Source organism: Apiospora aurea (genome assembly GCF_038362705.1).
Source record: "Apiospora aurea strain CBS 24483 chromosome Unknown utg000009l_segment0_segment0, whole genome shotgun sequence".
In the NCBI taxonomy this organism is placed as follows: Eukaryota; Fungi; Ascomycota; class Sordariomycetes; order Amphisphaeriales; family Apiosporaceae; genus Apiospora; species Apiospora aurea.
The window spans coordinates 316,277-338,015 of record NW_027117396.1 but is presented as its reverse complement, the minus strand read 5'-3'; the positions used below and the strand labels follow the sequence as shown (position 1 = coordinate 338,015).

General features: G+C 40.0%; 2 protein-coding genes across 2 annotated transcripts; one reads left to right on the top strand and one right to left on the bottom strand.

Moving 5' to 3' along the window:
• Positions 1 to 10,880: 10,880 nt before the first annotated feature.
• PG986_013212 (acyl-CoA ligase) lies at positions 10,881 to 16,612 on the bottom strand (the record flags this gene model as incomplete). The annotated part of the gene is made up of 4 exons (XM_066849434.1): positions 10,881 to 11,589; positions 11,643 to 16,250; positions 16,346 to 16,368; positions 16,553 to 16,612. The coding sequence occupies 4 exons, from the start codon at positions 16,610 to 16,612 to the stop codon at positions 10,881 to 10,883; spliced, it is 5,400 nt and encodes a 1,799-aa protein (XP_066693577.1).
• Positions 16,613 to 18,458: 1,846 nt separating this feature from the next.
• Positions 18,459 to 20,909, top strand: PG986_013211 (uncharacterized protein; the record flags this gene model as incomplete). The annotated part of the gene is made up of 1 exon (XM_066849433.1): positions 18,459 to 20,909. One exon carries the CDS (start codon positions 18,459 to 18,461, stop codon positions 20,907 to 20,909), a length of 2,451 nt encoding a protein of 816 aa, XP_066693576.1.
• Between the last annotated feature and the right edge of the window lie 830 nt (positions 20,910 to 21,739).

Here is a 21,739-nt window from a genome sequence, read left to right as displayed (position 1 = left end):
CGATATAAACATAATAAAAATTATCGAAATATTCCCGTAATAAGTCGTTAATAAACCTTTAAAAGGTAAATAGTCTATTAATTAGCCCGAATAAAAAAACCTTATATTTATACGCTTCGTATTAAGTTCGAAAAGTCGTTAAATTTTCGTCTTCCTCCTTTAGGCGGACCTTATAAAAAGCCTGCCGGATATTAATCTTAATATAAATTTTTACCTTAACTATTTTATCGAAGGTCTCCTCGATTAATAATAACGGATATCGATCTTTTCGCGTAATAGCGTTTAGTTTCTAGAAATTTATATAAAAACGAAATCCGCCGTTGCCTTTAAAAGCTATAAATACCGGAGCCGCTTAAAGGGCATTGCTCGATATAATAAAGCTTTTTTAAAGGTTTTCCGAGATATATTTTCGGGCTACGGTAAACTTTTTTAGGGATATCTTATAAAATAAGTTATAGCTTAAATCGTTTAGTTTTATACCGTCCGTTAATTCGATTTTATAGTTTATCGATCCGCGGTATTTAACTAATTTATTAGATTATACCTTGCTAAATATATAATAAAAGTTTTTATATATTTTAAGTATTATTTCTTTTACCTTTTAACGCAGCTTATTTTCGTCCTCGGGTAAAAAGTTATCTCGGAAAGTCTCCTTTTTTTAAATAAACTTATTAATTTAATAAAGGGTAACTTTATAAATTTAATACGAGTCGTCTTTTTTTATACTTTAATAAAAGCTTAAAGCGTTTAGGATTACTATATTAAGCGTTTATTAACGGTATTAATTTATAGTATTACGGGCGAGGCGATAAAGTCCCCGCTTATCCTTTTAATTATAATAGGGCGCACGTTTTAACGTTCGTTCGCGATTATTACCGAGTTATTTTAATTCTTATAACTTATCGTTAAAATTACGCTGTATTTTAATTATTCTTTTATTTAGCCGGTAAATAATACGCGAACGGATTTTCGGGATTTAAATTTTTTCTTTTATAGCGAGGAAACTAGGAATACTAAATAACTGCGTACTTTCCTTTTACGTAAAGCGGGCTCTTAATTAAAAAAGTCGGCCGTTTCGTTCCCGTTTATCTTTTTTAATTTAAGCTTTTAAAGCTTTATTCTTAATATCCGTATTTTTTTAATAGTTCGAATATTATAATAGTATACTTATTTCGTTTACCGGTATATTCGTATCTTTAATAAAGTTTTAATTATTAAAGTAATTTAAATAGCGAGTTCTTAAACGAATAACGACGTCGTATTCCTCGAACCACTTCCGTTTAATAATAAAGTCATATTTTATATTAATTACTACGAAAAAAACCAGCCCGGTATTTCGGTAATAAATTCGTAGATTAACGAACACTACTACGTTAAAAAGTTAAAAAAGTTTACCGTTAAAACCCTTAATTTCGTAAAATCGAAAAGCGGTTATTCGCTTCGCACCTAATTATTTAATTATTTTACCCGCGAAATTTATATTTATAAATAAATAACTGGATATTCCCGTATTAATAAACGCTATAATAATAAATAATAATAATCTATTATTACTTATAATATATTTAAAAGTTAAAAAAAGTCCTCTAATTAATTTCTATAAAAAGTCGAATAATATCGTTATTAAATTATTTTTAACAATAATTAACACTTATCCTAAAAAAAAGTCCTTATTCCTTAGGATTAATTTTTTAATCCCTCCGGCTCGATAAAAGCCTAATTAAATTTATAATTATTAAAAAAGAGGTTAAGCGACGCTCCTCCGTACTTCTAATAAATTTCGTTAATATCGGCAGGCTTACGTCCTCCGGTATTATATTACTTTAAAAAGTAATTAATTTTTTAATAACTAGTCTAGTAATAATTAAAGCATCGTCCTTTTTTTACTAGCTTTTAAGTCTCTTTAACGGTAATAAAAAAAGGGTAAATCTTAATCGAAAAGATACCTGCTTATAGGGTAGGCTTAATAAAAATAAGGGTTTTAAAGGTATTAACCTTATCGTTTTCACTACGAGAATTATTCTTACCCGTTTACGAAAAAAAGGGCTTATCGGATCGCTTCTTCTTCTCGTCCGCGTTTATAAAACTTTAAACCATTTGCTTATAATACTTAATATAAGTGTTAAAATTAATAGTTTCGTCGAAATATATCGTAACGATAATAATTATAACGCGAAACATAAGTTTATTATAAAAACTCTCTTTTAAAAAACACGAGGGAATTCCTTTTCTCCGGCTAATTTAACGAAATCGGAAAGGAATTTTTAATAGCCGGCTAAAAAAATCATCTCTAATTAATCGTACTCCTTTTTTACCTTTTCGCGAAAAGTATAATCGAAATATCGCTCTTAAAAATAATCGAAGAGCTCGTTAATAATAATAACACGATTAAAATAATAATCCCGGAGGAAAGGTAAGAGCTTACGAGCAGTATCGTTTTTTACGTAGTTACGAATAGCGTTAAATACTTAGTTATCGAAAAAAAATAGTCGGCATTTTTAGTTCGTATATCCTTAATTTAATAAAATTAGACTTTAAAAAAAAACTTTATCCTTATTTTTATCGCTATAAAAATCGTTAACCTTAACTTTATAACTTTTTTTATAACGAATACCTCTATCGCTAATAGTCGTAAAGAAAGTACCATTATATTTATTTATAATTAATCGGGTAACGGCGGCCTAGGCGTTATATAATTACTTTAATCGGTTCGCCGACTCAATATTAACCTTTATAAGATTAATAATTAAATCGTTTATAATTACCTTTACTTATTCTCGGGTAATAACGGCCTCGTTATAAGCCTTAATTAATTTCTTTAAAGTAGTCTTTAACGAGTCGAGTTCACCGTTTAATCCGTTAATTTTAAACTACTCTTCTATTAAGTTTTCGCTTTTATAAACATCGTAATAATCGAAAAAAAGAGCAAAGCTAAATATTTAATTTAAATAGCGATTAATTTTAATTAAAAGTTTACCCGGCGGGCCTTAACGTAAAGGTCGGATATTTATACCGTACAAGTATAACTTAATAAAAATATAAAGCGTATTTTTTAAAACAATTTATTCGGGTTATTATACATTTTTTTAAACTCGTTAAGGGCGATAAGTCCGCTTTTAAAAAACTATTTAACTTCTTTAATCTTAATTTACAGGGCGAAAAGGAAAGCAGCTTTATTATCGTCGCGAGTATATCGATTAAATAAAGCGTTTAACCGAGCTTAAAGGTCGTCGCCGTTTAAATTATTAATTATAGTATTATATCGTAAGGATTAAGCCTCTTTTTATAGTCGTTCGAAATCGGCGAGAGTATAAAAACCCTGTTTATCTCTTACGTTATCGGGGTTATTTTAAGCGGTTTATATTTATTCGACTTTTAAATTAATTAATAAACTATATCGGTTTAAAGATCGGCGGGAAAAGCGAATTAATTTTTTATCGAGTTCCTTAGGTTCGCTAATAAGCTTTACAAAAACGCTTTAATTAAAACGTATATATCGCTTAGCTTTTATTTAAAAGGCGCGGTTATTTTTATTACGCGTTATAACGCGTTTATATTAAAATAGGTCGAGTATTAAAAAGTTTAACGTTAATTAATTAATACTTACTTTTTATTATATAGCGGCGAAAGTAATATTAATTAATTCGAATAATTAAGTAAAATATCGTACTATTAAACGATAAAAAGGGCGGTCGTAAATAATCACGTAATTAGGTCTTTATAAGGCGGGGCTGTAAATAAGTCTTAAAATAAATAGAATTTACGACAAAGAGGAAAGGAAAAAGAAAATCGAGCTAGGGCCGATACGGTAGATCGGTTTTAACAACAGGGTGGTGGGGCTAGTGTGGGGTCTCCACACTAACTAGCGCACAGGCTAACGCACTATATTATTATAATCGAGTTAACTCTCGTTATAATACGCGCCGATTAATATAAAAAAGCGAAGTCGATTTAACTTAATAATTAAGAATAATTAATAGTTATTAAATACATTAATTCGTAAGGCTAATATATCCCGCCGTTTTTAATCGTTTAAAGTTAATATTACCTCGCGAATTAAACTATTAAATATAACTTATTAAACGATTAAATAATTAAGCCGACTTTTAACGACTAAATTAATAATAAAGTAGACTTAAACTAGATTCGATACTTCGATAAATATATTAAATCGTAGGTAAAAGGCCTTTATCGCCTTTTAATTTTAAACGATTATAAGAACTATATTTTAACTAAATTTAAGGAATATTATAAAAATAATAATATTATTACGCTTAATATACCTCTTTACTCCTCTTACTTACTTTAACCTCTAAATATAGCACTTTATTCGCTATTAAAGTAAGTATATTTAAAGAAAATCGAGCTATTTATTAAAGTATCGATAAATTATATTATAAAGCTAGAGTTTTTTATTACCTTTAAAGCAACGTATTTTACTATTTTTATAGTAAATAACATTAAATTTAAATTTAAAGTAGCTAGTTTAATACTTTATTATTTAAATAAGGTAATTAATAAATTAAATATACGTCTTCGGACGCTTATACCTAGCCTATTACGCTTAGGGACGGCCGGTACTTATAACCCTTAAACGCCGTTTAACCCCTAATAAATAACTCGATATTTTACTTTTATTAAAAGTAGGGTCTTTATTTATTAAAAAAGCTCTTTAACGTTAATTTTAAATATTATAGATTAAATAACGAAAGGTATAAATATAATAACGTATTTAATAACGTGGTTTACCACTACGCGACGCATATTATTTAGCGACGCACTTTTTTTACTTCTCGACCTTCTTATAAAAATTAATTTAATTATAACGTTTAAAACTAATTAAAATTATTCGCTATTTAATTTCTCGCTTAATTTTATATTCTTTTTATATTTTCGCGTATTATAATTTATTTCGCCGTAAATACTATAACGTTTTTACCGGTCGCCTTCCGTTTCGATAAACCTTTATTTTCGTTTTTATTAAGCGTTAAACGCTTCTTTTTTACTTTTCCGTTTTATAGTTATTAAAAATTTTTAATAATAAAAACCCTTTTAAATTAAATTCGCGACTTTTATTAAATAAAAGTAGCGGTATATTACCCGCTCTTACCGATAAATAGCCGAACTAGCTTTATAAGTATAGATTTATATTAAAATAATTAAACTAAACTAAACACGTATAAGCTATAATAATATATAATTTTACGCGTTTAATAATTAAAAATCTTATATATTTAAAAAAGCGATTTAACGTATAATAAACGTATTTTATCGAAATAAACTATTATTTATTTTAATCTACTACGATAAACGTAATATTATATAATTATATTTACCTTTATTAATATTAAGGCTTAATTAAGCGCTCTTAAACATTAAAAGGCTTAAAACCACGACTTTTAAGCCTTAGCCACCTCTTTAAACGTATAGAAAAAAATTTAAGGATTTAACCGATAAATTAAACGCTTTAAAAAGCCTATAAAAACGATTATAAACGTTTTTATAATTAATAAAATAAACCCTTTTAATATATTTATTCGGCAATAGGTTTTTCTTTAATTAAAAATCCGTTATAACTCTTAATTAACGCTATAAACTATTCGAAATACTTAATATTAAAAGCTGAAATTATAATTTAATAACTTACCTCGAAACTATACTACCGTAATAAATAATATAGTTTAAAAAAATTAATTAATTAAAATACGATAAAATATAAAATAATAATAATTAATTTACGTAACTTTTATAATTATATTAACGTAGTTTACCACTACGCGACGCATATTACTTAGCGACGCATTTTAATTTAATTTTAATACAATTAAACTTTAACGCGTAATACTTTTATAACTATAATGCTTAATTAATCCTAAAAAAATCGGATAGTTTTAATAATTTAAACGATACGAAACGGACCGAATTAAATAAATTAAAGAGTAATAATAAAAGTTTATAATATACCCGAATTAATTTTACACTATCGAATTTACGGCCGAACTTTAAAACGTAAAATCCGATTAAAACGATATAAAATAAATCTAATTAAAAAAGAGGTACTTCGTAAATATATAATTAATTTAAATATCCGAGGAATGCCTCTCGATTTCGTTAATATAAAAAATATAGCTAATTTTTTTACCGCGTCGCGCGGCGGCGACCGCGTCGGTAAGTATTAAATTAAGCGTTTTATTAATCGTAACCCGGACTTAAAAACTAAAATAAATCGTCGGTACGATTATTAAAAGGCTTTTTACGAAGATTTTAAAGTTATTTCTACTTAGTTTACGTTAATCGCGAATATAAAAACAAAATACGGGATCGTTAATAAAAATATTTAGAATTTCGATAAAACCGGCTTTATAATAAACATAATCGGGTTAATACTCGTCGTAATACGCGCCGAGCGGCGTAAAAAAACGAAATCGGTTTAACCTAGTAATTAAAAATAAACAACGGCGATTAAATATATTAATTCGTAAAGCTAATATATTCCGCCGTTCTTAATCGTTTAAAATTAATATTACCTCGCGAACTAATCCCGCGAAACCGATTTACCGGGCAATTAAATAATTAAGCCGATTTCTAATAATTAAACTAATAACGAAACAAGTTTAAACTAAATTAAATACTTCGATAAATATATTAAATCGTAAACGAAGGGTCGCTACCGCCTCCTAATTTTCGACGGCTATAAAAGCTATATTTCGGCCGAATTCGAAATATATTACCAAAATAACGATATTATTATTAATAATATACCTCCCTATTTATTACACTTACTCTAACTTTTTAATATAATACTTTATTCGCTTTTAAAGCGTGCTTATTCGAAAAAAATCGAGCTATTTATTAAAGCTTTTATAAACTATATTATTAAGCTCGAGTTTTTTATCGCCTTTAAAGCCGCGCATTTTATTATTTTTACGGAAACTAATATTAAATCTAAATTTAACGTATTTAGTTTAATACCTTATAACCTTAACGAGGTAATTAATAAGCTAAATATACGTCTTTAAACGCTTACACTTAACCTATCCCGTTTAAAAACGGCTAATACCTACGACTTTTAAACGCCGTCTAACCCCTAATAAATAACTAAGCACTTTACTTATATTAAAAAAGGGTATTTACTTATTAAAAAAGCTCTCCGACGCCGATTTTAAATACGGTAAACTAAATAACGAAAAATATAACTAAAATAGCCCATAAAATAACCTTTATATATAATAAAATATATATACTAAAGGAGGCTAATTTAGTACTTTTTAAACGCCAGAGAACTAAAAAGTCGCGAGTTTAGTTTAAAAAAGCCTTTACTATTAAAAAATCTTAGCAACTATAAAACAAAAAAGTAAAAAGGAAACGTTTAGCGCCCGATAAAAATAAAAATAAAGGTTTATCGAAACGAAGGGCGACCGGTAAAAAGCGCTGTAATATTTACGGCGAGACAGGTTATAATGCGTAAATATATAAAAAAAAATATAAAATTAAGCGAGGAATCGAATAACGAGTAGTTTTAATTAATTTTAAGCGTTATAATTAAATTAATTTATATAAAAAGGTTAAGAAGTGGAAAAGGTGCGTCGTTAAATAATATGCGTCGCGTAGTAGTAAACCACGTTATAGTAATAAATAAAATAAAAAAAGCTACTTTTATTACTTTTAATAATAATAGCGACGAAAAATAAAATAATAAACCTAATAAAAATAAATAAATAAAAAAACCGACGAAGTTTATTTCGAGCCGAAAAGGTTTTTTTTATCGTAACACCGGTAAGGGGACTTCGTAAAGCCGAAAACGAAACCGAAAACTAATCGATAAATACGCGATCTATAAAAACGAGTAATATAATTAAAAAACTTACTACTATTTATTTTTAAAAATAATATTTAAATATTAAATTAACTAGCTAATAGTCACGTAGCTAGGCCCCGCTAAAGCCGATGCACGTGGATTAATTAATTACTCGATACAGTGCCCCACACATTACTACTTTACCCTTCGCACCGCATTAGAGCTGAGCTTCTTTCCTCCTTCCTTCTTTTCCTCTCTAGCTTAATATATTCTAATTTCACCTAACTGGCTAATTTCGCACATACTGCCGATAGCGCCATGTGACTCTAGCCTTAATTAAATTAATACTTTATATATTAAATAAGTATCCGAAAATCTAAAAGGAATATAATCGAATTAAAAAAGTTAAAAATTAAACATTTTAAAAAACGCCGGATTAATAGCGAAAATATTTATTATTATATTAGCTTTTTTCGTTATTATTAATTATATTTTTAAATCGTATATTATATTTAATTTAAAGTTAACTTTATATATATTTAATATAAAGAACCGTTTTATAGAATATAAATTAATAATAAAAGAAAGTATAATAATAACAGGTAATTATTACCTATTAATCCGTAATTAAAATATAATTAAAATCTTAATTACTATTAATTATAATATTTAATGCCCCTTTTAATTTAATAACGTAATATATATTGAAAACTTCGTAATTAACGTAGTATCGCTTTAATTATTATATTAACGTAATTATTATTAAGAGGCCTAATATTTTTATTTACCTCCTTTATTAAACTTTAACACGTAATAATTTTATTAATATTAACGTGGTTTACTACTACGTAACGTATATTACTTAGCGACGTATTTTTTCCCTTCTCGACCCTTTTATATAAATTAATTTAATTATAACATTTAAAATTAATTAAAATTATTCGCTATCCGATTCTTCGTTTAATTTTATATTTTTTTTATATATTCGCGTATTATAATTTATCTCGCCGTAAATATTATAGCGCTTTTTACCGATTGCTTTCCGTTTTAACGAACCCCTATTTTTATTTTTATTAAGCGTTAAACGCTTTTATTTTATTTTTTTATTTTATAGCTATTAAAACTTTTTAATAATAAAAGCTTTTTTAAACTAAACTCGCGAATTTTTTAATTTTTTAGCGTTTAAAAAGTGTTAAATTAACTTTTTTTAATATATATATTTTATTGCGTATAAAAGTTATTTTATAAGCTATTTTAATTATATCTTTCGTTATTTAGTTTATTATATTTAAAATCGGTATTAAAAAGCTTTTTTAATAGGTAAATACCCTTTTTTAATATAAATAGAGTGTTTAATTATTTATTAAAGGTTAAACGGCGTTTAAAGGTTATAAATACTAGCCGTCCCTAAACAGGATAGGTTAAATATAGGCGTTCGGAGACGTATATTTAATTTATTAATTACTTCGTTAGGGTTATAAGGTATTAAATTAAATATACTAAATTTAAATTTAATATTAATTTCTATAAAAATAATAAAATACGCGGCTTTAAAAGCGATAAAAAATTCGAGCTTAATAATATAATTTATAAAAGCCTTAATAAATAACTCGATTTCTTCTAAATAAACACGCTTTAAAAGCGAATAAAATACTATATTAAAAAGTTAAAGCAAATATAATAAATAGGGAGATATATTAATAGTAATAATATCGTTATCTTAGTAATATACCTTAAATTTAACCGAAATATAGCTCTCGTAGCTATTAAAAATTAAAAAACGGTAGTAACTTTTCGTTTACGATTTAATATATTTATCGAAGTACTTAATTTAATCTAGGCTTATTTCGTTATTAATCTAGCTATTAGAAGTCGGCTTAATTACTTAATTACCCGGTAAATCGGTTTCGTAGGATTAATTCGCGAGGTAATATTAGCTTTAAATAATTAAAAATAGCGGGATATACTAGCCTTATAAATTAATATATTTAATTACCGTTGTTTATTCCTAATTATTAAGTTAAATCGACTTCGCTTTTTTATACCGCTCGGCGTATATTATAATAAGTATTAACCCGATTATACCTATTATAAAGCTAGTTTCGTTAAAATTTTAAATATTTTTATTAACGATTCTATATTTTATTTTTATGTTCACGATTAATGTAAACTAAGTAGAAATAATTTTAAAATCCTTATAAAGAGCCCTTTAATAATCGTACTAACGATTTATTTTAATCTTTAAATCCGGGTTATAATTAATAAAGCGCTTAATTTAATCCTTACCGACGCGGTCGCCGCCGCGTAATATAATAAAGAGATTAATTATATTTTTTATATTAACGAGATCGAGAGGTATCCCTTAGATATTTAAATTAATTATATGCTTATAAAGTATTTTCTTTTTAATTAGATTTATTTTATATCGTTTTAATCGGATTTCGCGTTTTAAAGTTTAGCCGTGGATTTAATAATATAAAGTTAATTCGAGTATATTATAAGCTTTTATTATTACTTTTTAGTTTATTTAATTCGGTTCGTTTCGTGTCGCTTAAATCGTTAAAACTATCCGATCTTTTTAGGATTAATTAGGTATTATAGTTATAAAGGTATTACACGTTAAAGTTTAATTATATTAGAATTAAATTAAAGTGCGTCGCTAAGTAATATACGTCGTATAATAGTAAACCATGTTATTAATCTTTATATAAAAAAGTAACCTATTAAAAGGGGTGGCCTATTACACTATTAACCGGCTTACTTTTTTTTAAAAAAAATATCATTAACCGTTACTACTTTACGCGTAAGGCAGAAAGATATATAAGTATATACATATATATTCGCATCCGTCTCGTGAAATTCATGCCAAAGGGTGCCACAGAGTCTATTTCTCGTATAGTGCTACTCTGTATTATTGTCTAATCTAAGGGAGGCCGTGAATAAAAGTACCTTTCAACAATGCCCAGATGTCCTTCCATCCAACTCCGGTTACCGGCATCGTTGACTCATCATCAACTGTTCTTTTGTTTGGGAAGAAAAGAAAGATTCAATCACTCCCACGGCTTGTCATCGCACCGTAGCTCTATGACTGACCAGCCAGGTTGAAATGCATGATGGCGTCCCTAGACCAATCATCTTCAACCCCATGGCCTCCGGCAGGGTTCATCGGTTCGCGACCATCTACGCTGGGTAGCCGAATCTGTGGCGTACTTGCTGCAGGTTGTCGACCCGACAGCGGCGGATCACCACCGCGGGGATCAAAGCCGCCTAAATCATAGCCTTGCCCGCTCGGAGCTGCCGCTCTCGTATCGATAGGAGGCAGCGTACTGACCGGCCTGCTGCTCTTAGCTGACATTTCCGCCGGCGGCAGTTCGGCCATTTTGTTGATTTGGTGGTCGAACTCTTCCTGTTCTAGAATCTGCGGCGCATGTTCCATGTTCCTGAGCGAACTTGCCCCGGGGATGCCTGAGCTTCTCAGGCTTCCGACACTGGCGCGGTGAGCTTCAACCTGGGCATCGTTCTCCAGCCCGGACGCGTCTCCATCTCGAATGTTGAACTGCGCGACTGTCCGCATCTTGCGTGTCACCCAGCCGGCGAGAATCTTGCCACGCTGTTTCTCCGCCAGTCGACTTCGCGGGAAATCGCCCTTGTTCACAAAGGCGACAATATCAATGATAATCTGGTGTTCGCCGAGGATAGCGTTGACAATGACTGGCACAATCGATGCCAGGTACGCTTTGCGGGATACTTCAACCAAGACCACCACGAGACCGCCGGCCTGGAATACGGCGCTGTTCTAGAGTTAGCAGGGTTCAGCCGTGTTATCATCATGCGAGCCACTCACCAGCCGCTAGGAACAATGTTGCGATGGCATCGCTCCACCGATGCCTCTATGTCCATGGGGAAATGGCTGAGGCCGTTGATCTCAAACGTCTCGCCGATGTTGCCAAGCACAAACAGCACTTGCATGTCGACCTGCGCACCGCCAGGTCCGATAGGCCGACTGACGTTATGCAAGAAGCCGAGATCGCCAGTGCGTACATAGCTAATATTAGGGTCGCCATCAATGGTCCGCCCATCGAAGCGTTCGGCATCGAACGCATCTCTGGAGCCATAGAATGACTTGACGCAAGCTTCAGAGTCAACCCATATTTCACCATACTCACCATCATGACACAGCAACCGGCTTTCGGGATTGACAATGGCGATTTGTGTCGACACGGGCACCATGCCGGAATCCTGAACAAGGAGTGCCTTCGGGTCACTCTCCGGATCCACAGGCATGACCAAGCCCCTTCGCAACGCTCGCTGGTCAAGCCACAGTTCAATTGGCTCGATACACATGTAAGATCTCGATGCAATCATGGGATTAAGCACATGCGAGTAGACGGTGTTGATAGCCGTTCTATCGAGCCCAGTCGCTGCGAAATGAAGCCGCACTTTCTGGAACACGTCGACGCGTGGTCGTCCTTCCGCCGAAATCATCATGTTCTTCAGCTCATGCATCGTGAAGCCCTTACCAGGCATCACGTTCATGGCATGGTCCAGCATTTGGGGGGTGGCGTAGGTGTCCTTGATCTTATACCTGCTGAGCGTCAAGAATAGCGAAATGGGATTCTGAGCAAATTCGACAGGCGAGATTAGGTATGTCGGGGTGCCGATATAGATGCCCATAAGGCATGAATGAATAAAGCCTAGGCCTGTGGTGCTTCGGACGCATCCAAGAACTGGGCGTGAACTGGTCATCTGACACGTTTCCTTTTGGACTTTGCACATGCCTAGTATGGTATCATGACCAAGCTGGACAGCTATTCTGCGTTGATCGGGTGTCCAATACGTCCATATGATTGCAGGGTAGCCATGCTGAATCCAAGCTGGGTCCATGGTTATACCAAGGTCGCGGAGGCCGTTGTTTTGTTTTGGCGGCTTCGACGTGTTGTAGACGCTTGGTACCGCAATCTTGAGAACCTGTGCGGACTGCTTGATGTGCTGCGCAATCGGTTTTGTCTTGAGCAAGTGGTCCACTTCCTGATTGACCAAAACGGCCTTGACGCCATAGTCAGCAATCAAATGCAAGAATGCTGGCACATCCTCGTTAAGTCGTCGCTCATCCATGGGGGCAGCAGGGATGACGACTGCGCCTATATTCAGGCACGCGTGGACTGCGAATACGAAATCCTCAGAGTGTGTGTACATCAGGATGACGTGATCTCGAGGGCGTATCTTCACTTTGTTGCGAAGATACATGGCAACAGCCGCTACACGGGTGTCAAACTTCCTCCAGGTGATCCCTTTACCCTCTTTCCCGCGCCCGTCAATGGTGCACAACGCAAGCTCTTCAGGCTGCCTTGCTACCCGCCATTGGATAAGATCTGTGATGCAAGAGAAGTTGTTCAAAGGGGTTGAAGTCCTGTCATCGATGACAACCTCCCGTCTGTCGATACCAGAGTATTGCTTGTCTGCAGGGCCCAGTATATCCTCTCTCGAGTCCGACGCAATAGGGGACCAGATTCCACCCATGGGGTCTACGCCGACGGGCAGATTAAGCACAGCATGCTCAACGCCGAATTTCACATGGACGCAGGGCAGGTTGCCAAGGTCAAACTCCTTCCGACAGAGCATGTTGCCGATCTCCCTACGACCGTTCTTCACCACACGCGGAAGGGAGTTGGGCGCCGTGATCATGACACAGTACACTCTCAAGTGGTGTTCCTGCATTAAGACATCCATGCATTTCTCAGATATCGAATCCAACAATGCGGTGTCGAGCTGCCTAGGCGGGCCACCGGATGTCGTAGGAGCTGTGGATGCCGACGTGGACTCCAATACTACAATTGGCAGATGCTCGTCGTTGACATATACGTCGAAAGCGGAGCAGTCGTAGACTTGTTTCGAGAGATTTCGGAGGATGCTCACGACCAAGTGCTGGACAAAGAAGTAGCGATGCTCTGCGACCTCGTGGCCGTGCTCGACCCATTCCACCTTCTGTCTGATGCGGTCCTCGTATAGACCGAGCACAAAGATTTTGCCTTCAATGACCGTTCCGAGGAGGCCGGTTCTCAAAAACTCAGGCTCCACGGGGGTTGGTGTCGGGTCACCAGGCTCAAACTTGTACGGGCGTGCATGAAAGATCTGCTCCGTGTGTTTTGGCAACGCCCAAAACCCACCGGAGAGGGAAGGGGAATCTACCCAGATCTCGCCGACAGAATGAGGGGACGCTAGCAGGCCAGTCTCGGGATCTACGACACAAAGCGTAGCGTCCGGGATAGGGTACCCGAAAGCGCCCACGCGCACGGTACCTGGCTCTGTCGATGCCTTCTTCCTCGCTTCATCCCCAATAGCAACGACGACCACTTCGTTTGTCTTCAGAGCTTCCCGGTCAAGGAGAGCCTCGCCAAGTTCATTCTTAGCAACCTGTTCCTTTGTTGTAGTCGTACCCCCACCGAGAAGACTACCAAACCCATTTGATGGCGCAGACTTCTCTTCCTCCTTCTCCTTCTCCTCATCTCGGTCTGTATCGCTTTCAGATCCATCGCTCAGTTCAAGCTTTAACGGACAGCCCATACGTTCCTCTCCGCCGAGCCAGTCTCTTGTGCTAATGACCATGCCACCATGTTCAGGCAGACACAGCATTGGCGCCACAACCTCCCTAGCGCGACCATTCCGGAGTGGGCGTAGCCAGCGATCGGCCAATACTTCGTGGAACTCGCTGTCAACAGTAAGAGTGTCTATGAGACAGAGCTTTACTGATTGGAAATTTGGTTCCATGCCCTTCTTGAAGTTTCGCGTAGTCATTGGATCTTGCTGATAGTTGAAGGCAGCCAATCTGAGACCCGGATAGTCGGCGACCATCAGGGTCGCTTTGTATTTCGTGATGAGATGCGCATAGAGTCCAGGGACGCTGACCGCCTTATTTTCTAGCCATACCGTTGTATGGCCACTGTAGACATTGAGCAAGACACCGATGATCATGCCTATACCTTGACGAGGGTCCAAGTACGATAGGAGGATTTCGCTGCTGGCACCGCCGCCAATAAGGCGTCCGTTCTTGTCCCGCAAAGCACGATTGAATGTGTCTCCAGGCCCGCTGTTTGGCACAGCGGATGTTATAGCACTCATGCAAGCCATTTGGTGCATGATGGTGCGATGGCTCAAGACCACGCCCCTGAGGTCTCCGGTAGGCGCTCGGGAGAATTCAATATACGCGAGGTCCGGAACGGACAAGGGAGGCACATCGTCCTTCTTTTTAGGATGATAGCTGCCAAACTCGTTGGTCTTCCACCATTCGACGCCCTTGGGCCAATTCAGCTTCTGCGTAGTGATGTCGCGTTGAAAGGCTTTTAGATTGTTGTCGGTTGTGAGCGCAAGATGCGCTTGTGTAGATGTTAGTATAAGATTCAACTTCTGATAATCCTGTAAATCGTTGATGGGCACAGCAACAACACCGGCAATAAAGCAACCCAACAAGGCTATTGCGAAATCGATGACTTCAGAATCGCGATATATGAGCGCGACTCTGTCTCCACGATACAGTGAGCTCTTATCACGGATAACCTGCGCGACCTTTTCAGCGCGAGAGGCCAGTTTGTCCCACGTAATGGAGGCTATTTCTTTGCCCTTGGCATCTAGAACCCAGTAGGCCGGCAATTTCGCGGTTGTTCTCCCGCGGTGCCGCAGGACGGCAGCGATATTGTCGAATGCGGACATGGCTGTGCTCTCGTCATGGGGATCATGTATCGCAAAGGGCACTTCACGCGGTTCCAGAGGCAGCTGGTATTGGAGCGCCTCCGGGGGCGGCAAATCGTTCGCGGTAAGCATAGGAGGAGCCATAGCAGCTGTCGGGGAAAAGGCGTCACTGGACGAATATCTTTGCGCGCCTCCGCCATACTCAGCTCCGGGCGTCTGGTCACTGGCCTGCTGGCCAGTAAAGTCGGAGAAGTATCCCTGAGAGTCTAGCATGGTTCCTGTCCGGCTATCGTATTGGCCGGGAGGCTGCTGGCCGTAGCCCCCTGGAACTCGGGTCGAAAAGCATAGTCCCCAGACACCATGGTCCCGGAGCGTGTCGGAGGATCGGAGCCCATTGTGTACGACGGGCCAGGGTTGAGAAATAACGAGTCGCGGGCTGACAGGTCGGGTCGGTGCTCTGCCAGAGGGCCTCCTGGCCTCATTAGGCCTGCGGGATGATCGTAGCCATAGGAGTGACTTGAGGCAGGGGGGGCCTGATGACTGCGGTCGCCAATCTGCGTGGGACATATGACTCGGTGGCGCAAACGGAGCGCCGTGCTCGGGGGTATTGGAACTCAGGGCAGCCAGTGCAGCACCGCGGTGCCCATCGCTCGAAACATAAACATCATCGTCGGGCGAATGTATTCTCAGCCCGCCTGTTGGTTTCGCTATCTCTTCTCCAGGGACCATAAATTGCGAGAGGAGTTGTGTGCGACGCTTCTGAAATCTAAAGCAGGTTCAATAAGTTAGAGTGGCCCAATGAGACCCAAGCAGCCGGCCACTGGTGTTGCGTGGTGGCCTGGACAAAGTCGACGAACGTACCCTTTCTCCGTGATATCTCCCTCCTATGTACGATGATAGAGCATGTCAGCAACACATCACGCTTCGGTTGCATCGTGCTGTGACTTGAGCCAGTCATTTCGGGGGGAGAGCACACGGCTTTCGTTTCGACCTTACCCCGCTAAGCACAGGGAGGCATCAAGCCGGCGCCGACGGAGGGCACTGCAAGATAGGAAAGGAAATACTTACCTCGAGTTCCCTTTCGAGCTCGTCGAGCTTCTCCTGCAGGCTGGGATCGAATTGCGCCATGGTGTTGCGCGTGTGCGTTCCACAAGCAGCGCGCGCCGGTGTAGGTAGAGTTGATGGTGGGTTTTGGTGGACCTAAGAATTCATCCAAAGGGTTGCGGCGGCGCTGTGACGTAGCGGGTGATAGGCTCAAGTCAATTGAGGGAGAGCCGGCAGCAGCAACAAGCGACTCGAGGTTGGTCTCACACGGCAGCGCAGCAGGCGTCAGGTATCAAAGGGTATCATAATAAGAAAGAGGCAGCACTGCTTGGTCCTGGCCAAAGAGGGATCCAGGTTGCTTTGCAGTAGGAGTCAGGTCAATGGCGGGCCACATCGACTTATTATTCCCGCGCCGATAGAGTAATAATATGTAAATGAATGGACCTCACCGAGAGACAGAGAGAGAAGAGGGAGGGATACGGTACAGCTAGCGCCGGCGAGTTGAGAAGCAATCGGCCTGTCTTGCCTGTCTGGCCTGTCGGGCCTGTCTACTTACTGGTCAGTACTGGCCTGTCAGGGGACCCCCAATGGATAGCCCAATGGATTTGAGGCCCTAAACCCGATGGGTACTATGGCTCTGGGCGGAACAGCGGCTGCAGCCATTTGATTGGGCCGCTGCATGTACGGCACCTCGTGTTCGACACTGCAAAACCGGCTGGCCGCCTACATCCGTCACCTCAACCATGCAACATCTCCAGATCGCAGCAGGCGAAAACGAGACAGTTGTGTTTGCAATCGGCCACATGTAGGCCATTGGGGTAGGTAGTTATATATGCATAGTACTGTGTCCCGTTTGTGTCCAAGCAGAGTTGGCGGTTCACTTAATCGTACACTGCCTACTGTAAGGATCCAGATCCTGGGCCCTGTCGATAAGATTGAGGTGGGATGCAGCTCAGGAGTTGGACGGAACCTCTGGAACAAGCACAGACCCATTCCAAGCCCATTCCGTGTCCATTCCTACTTACTTACACACCATGCATTTTTCTCTTCTTGCTCTCTCCGCCCGGACTCAAATCTGGATGCCTACTTTTAAAAGGAGCAGGCAAACATCTTTGCCATCCACGGTGCTCAGCTCAAGAGGAAGAAAAATCCCAGAATCGTGCGTGCAATGTGAGGGGTAACGCACCCACATCCACGTTTTCCTTTCCTGTCGCCTCAAACGCCCAAAGCTCTGAAGCCCCTTTGTTGAAAAAATACATGGAGCCACCTCTACTGGCTGCCTGACTGACCCCAAAACCCTGCCTCATGTTTTCTATGCCCATGTAACCCGGCCTGTCGGCTTGTTTGTTCTACTTTGTTCTACTAACACAGATGCCAGGTACCTATCGCATCCCAGAGGATTGGCAAGGCTCGTAAACGGCTGTCAATATCAAAATGCAGCTTGTCTCATCCGAGGCCCTTGCAAACCCCAAACCCCCTGTTCTGGGTCAGAGTGTAGAGCAATAATTGAGGGTAGGGGTTAATCGAGCAAACAAAGCTCCCCGGCTGAAGCAGTTTAATGATGTCTTTGTGTTTGGTCTGCCCGCTTGGCCTACCCTGATGAAAGCTCTTGTTTAAAGGCTGCCATAGTGTAATGGGCTCCATTGTTGTTACGGAACAATTGCCATGTGGTGTGTTTGTTTCAAAAGCAGTATAGATAATGCTTCTTGGCCGGTCGGGCACTTGATGGCGGCTCTCGGATGACGAGTACATCGAGTCAATAAACACATTGCTTTGTCACACGACGGGACAGCCAGCGATCCGGCCATCCCAGCGGGACACTCTTCTCTCATTTACTGTGACTGGCCGCTGGAGACCAAGCTAGCGCCAACAGGAAATCACAGTGACGTGACGGAAGAGCAACTGGAAGAAACGAGAACCGCCCGGCGCTATGGCCTATTCTTCGGATTTTGACGTCGATCAGACCCAGGGGATGGCGGGTGCGGATTTCTTCGGTCTGGGCGATGACGTTCTCAACCAATACGATTTTGTCAATATCGAAGTACCTGATGTGAAGTTCGAGGTTGAACCAGCCGAGCCGTTGGGAGGGGTTTATTGCTCCAACGGCGACAATGGTCTCGGCACTGGTGAGCCGGGGCCGGATGTTCTGCCTGGCTCCGACCTTTGGCCACAGGCATCTGGTGACGAAGGGCTGTTCTCAGATGCGTTTGCCTTTGAGCAAGTAGATGTCAAGAATGAGTTTGCAGCGGATGGACAATATCAGCTGCAGGAGTTCCCAAGCTACATGGAAGCAGGCCCATTCAACGAACACCCTTGGGAGCAGTCTGGCATAACCCAAGATGCGCAGGAGTTCTCCATGGAGGCCCCAGTGGCCTTCAGCAACACCACCACGGCTCGCAGAAGCGCTCCAGCGCCGTTGGACATGGAAAAAGCATGGGCATATCAGCCAGACCCTGATTACGTGTATGGGGAGTCTGATAGCTCAGTGCCCGTTGGCGAGGAGCCGAAGCCGAAAAATAGCCCGTTGAATGGCCCAATCGAAACGCTCCCCATGAACAAGGGGCAACGCCATGCTCGCAGAAAGCGTGGCAGCACGGATCTCCGTGATGGCAAGATTAAACGCAACACGCGTCGGAAGAACGGCGACCAAGTGGACCCGAGACTTATGTCGGAGATGTACTATGGTGCTCAACCACCTCCAAGGAAAGCGTGGGGGCCCATCCAGAAGGGCAACAAGCCCCTGTTCTCGTATAACCGGTATGGCGAAGTTGCAAAAGGTAAGACTTTCGACTTGAAGGAGATGCGCTGGTACCTGTTCGACAACCCGTCGGAACACCAACTAGGTAAGGAATGGGCCAAGCGAGTCCCCGAGCCCGGTGAGCAACGTAGGAAACATGTACGTCGTTCGGGCTTGACCCTATGGATTGGCTGGACTCCTGCTCAAGCGAACGACCGCTACCCCAATAGCGACTCCAACAAGTGTAAGTTGCGCGATTGTGCGTTAGATTCTCGGACCATCAAGACTGGTGATCCCCGGGTTATCTTTGACGAGCGATGCAACGAAAGGGGAGACGCTATCGACCCTTACTACAATAGTGCGTACTGCCATCTGTACTGCTTTGAGAAGTATTTCAACCTGGTGCAGCTAGCTCACATTCTGGATCTGCGCTTGGATGACAGAAATTTCGACAAGGAAGAACAAAACTTATCGGCCTTGAAAGCAGATGAGTACGAGGCTTGTAGACGGTGGTTCCAGGACAAATGGCCGGGTTACTGTAAGTGGTATGCGGATGCGTATCAGCCCGCAAAAGAGCGCCGGGATGCGGCAAGGAAGTCTTCACCATCAGGACTTCCTGCTCAAGCGGTAGAGGAATTCCGGGACTGGCGCTATTCCCTGACAAGCACAATGATGGAGAAGAGCCTAGGACTCGAGTCAAAGGCAAAGGCCAAGCAGCGGGCACGCAGGCGAGCCGTGAAGCCGGACTCTTGCGATAGGGATACACACAAAGGCGATCTGGATTTCGCCCAAGCGTCAAGGAACAAAAAGCCCGTTGAAGCTGTCGGTCTTATGTGGAACAATTATCAACTGAAAAAGCACAACCGTCAGCAAGCGAAGTGGGAGGCGTCGTATTCCAAATCGAAGCCTGAGGATAGAATGGGCCCAGGACAGGAAGTGAACTCTCCTTGCCAGTTCAATCCGCCTGAATGGATGACTGCCAATCCAGCCAAAAGATCGCGTCCCTCCGACAAGTCAGAGCCTGCGGAAGAGATGTCGCATCCCACCAAACGACGGCGTCAGACACCAGTTGATGCGAGAGTGGGACCTCAAGCCAGCAATGGCGTGGCTCATATCGATGTGCAATCGCCGCATCTTTGGGGCCCGCAGCCACCGATCCATCCCGAGTTCGTGAAAGTTGCAGAGCCTTCTCGGTCCCTTTATGACATACCAGCCTGGGATCCGTCTGCAGCTATGAATCCGAGCCCGGGGGTCTCTGGAGACGCTGGGGTGTCAGATACGTTGGAATCTGACTTTGCGGTGCTGCAGGACATGGGCCCAGATACAATGAACGCCGTGATGGGCTATGATCCCCACATGCATTTCTACGACTTTACATCTCAAAATGACACCATTGTTGTCAAACAAGAAGAGGAAGCCTCTTCAGAGATTTACAAAGTCGCAGAGTACGATACTTCTGTTGAGGTGAATACCGAGGAGAAGGATTTTGATATCACCAACTTTGACAACCAAGAAAACAGTCAACCTAAGTCACCAGCGTCCTCATTTTCGCCAGCCAAGCGGAAGCGTGATGATGACGAGGAAGAAGACGGCAGCAATGGTGAACGATGCACCAAGAGGCGCTGCAGCGAGTCATCGAGGTAAGTCACACGTGCTTTGCATGCACGGGAAGTAGGTGAGTGCAGAAGGTGAGAGGCGGGTACCTACCCATGGCAAGGTAGGTATAGAAACGTCATATTTTGCCACGCACTGTTTCTCTGTTTTTTGTTTACCCAGAGTAATTGCTTCTGCATACTTGACATACTCCGAAAGGAACTGTTTCCAGTAGATTGGACAATGGAGAAGAAAACAAGAAAATAAATATAGGCTGAGTCAAAATCGCAAAGCCACCATTGTTGAAAATTGGACAAGAGCTAGTTCGTCTAAGTGATATATAAACAAAGGGTTGAAGATAGCATACCTTTAGTGGTGACTGTAAGGTTGCCCCTGTTCAATTACCCAGCTATTGCCTTGAGAATCCCCTATAGACCATGGCCGATAACTCGCTGTTAGACTCACAGCGCCAAGCCCTATGAAATACACCCGTCACTAAGAATAGAAACGCTCCCCCACCAACGGGCCACTAAAGCTGCCAGGTACAAGATTACATAAGTTAAGATAGAAACAAGGTTTCCCCCACTAATGGCCGATCAATTGATTGTTAGAAGTTGAAAATTATACACGTTTGATCTGGCACCTACCTACTCAGGACACTCTATGGTGGGACTCAGGCGGTGGTCTATGTGTATATCGTATAAGCATATAGATGTATATATCCTGCTTCGATCCCGGCCAGTGCCCAAATCCTTCAAGGACAATAATATGTTGCGAGGGCAAGGCAGCAGCATGTGTGGGACCACCAAGTATAACACCACAGTCAATATAAGCTTTCCCTTTCCCCCATTGTCTAGATGGAGAGGCTGTTGGGTTATATC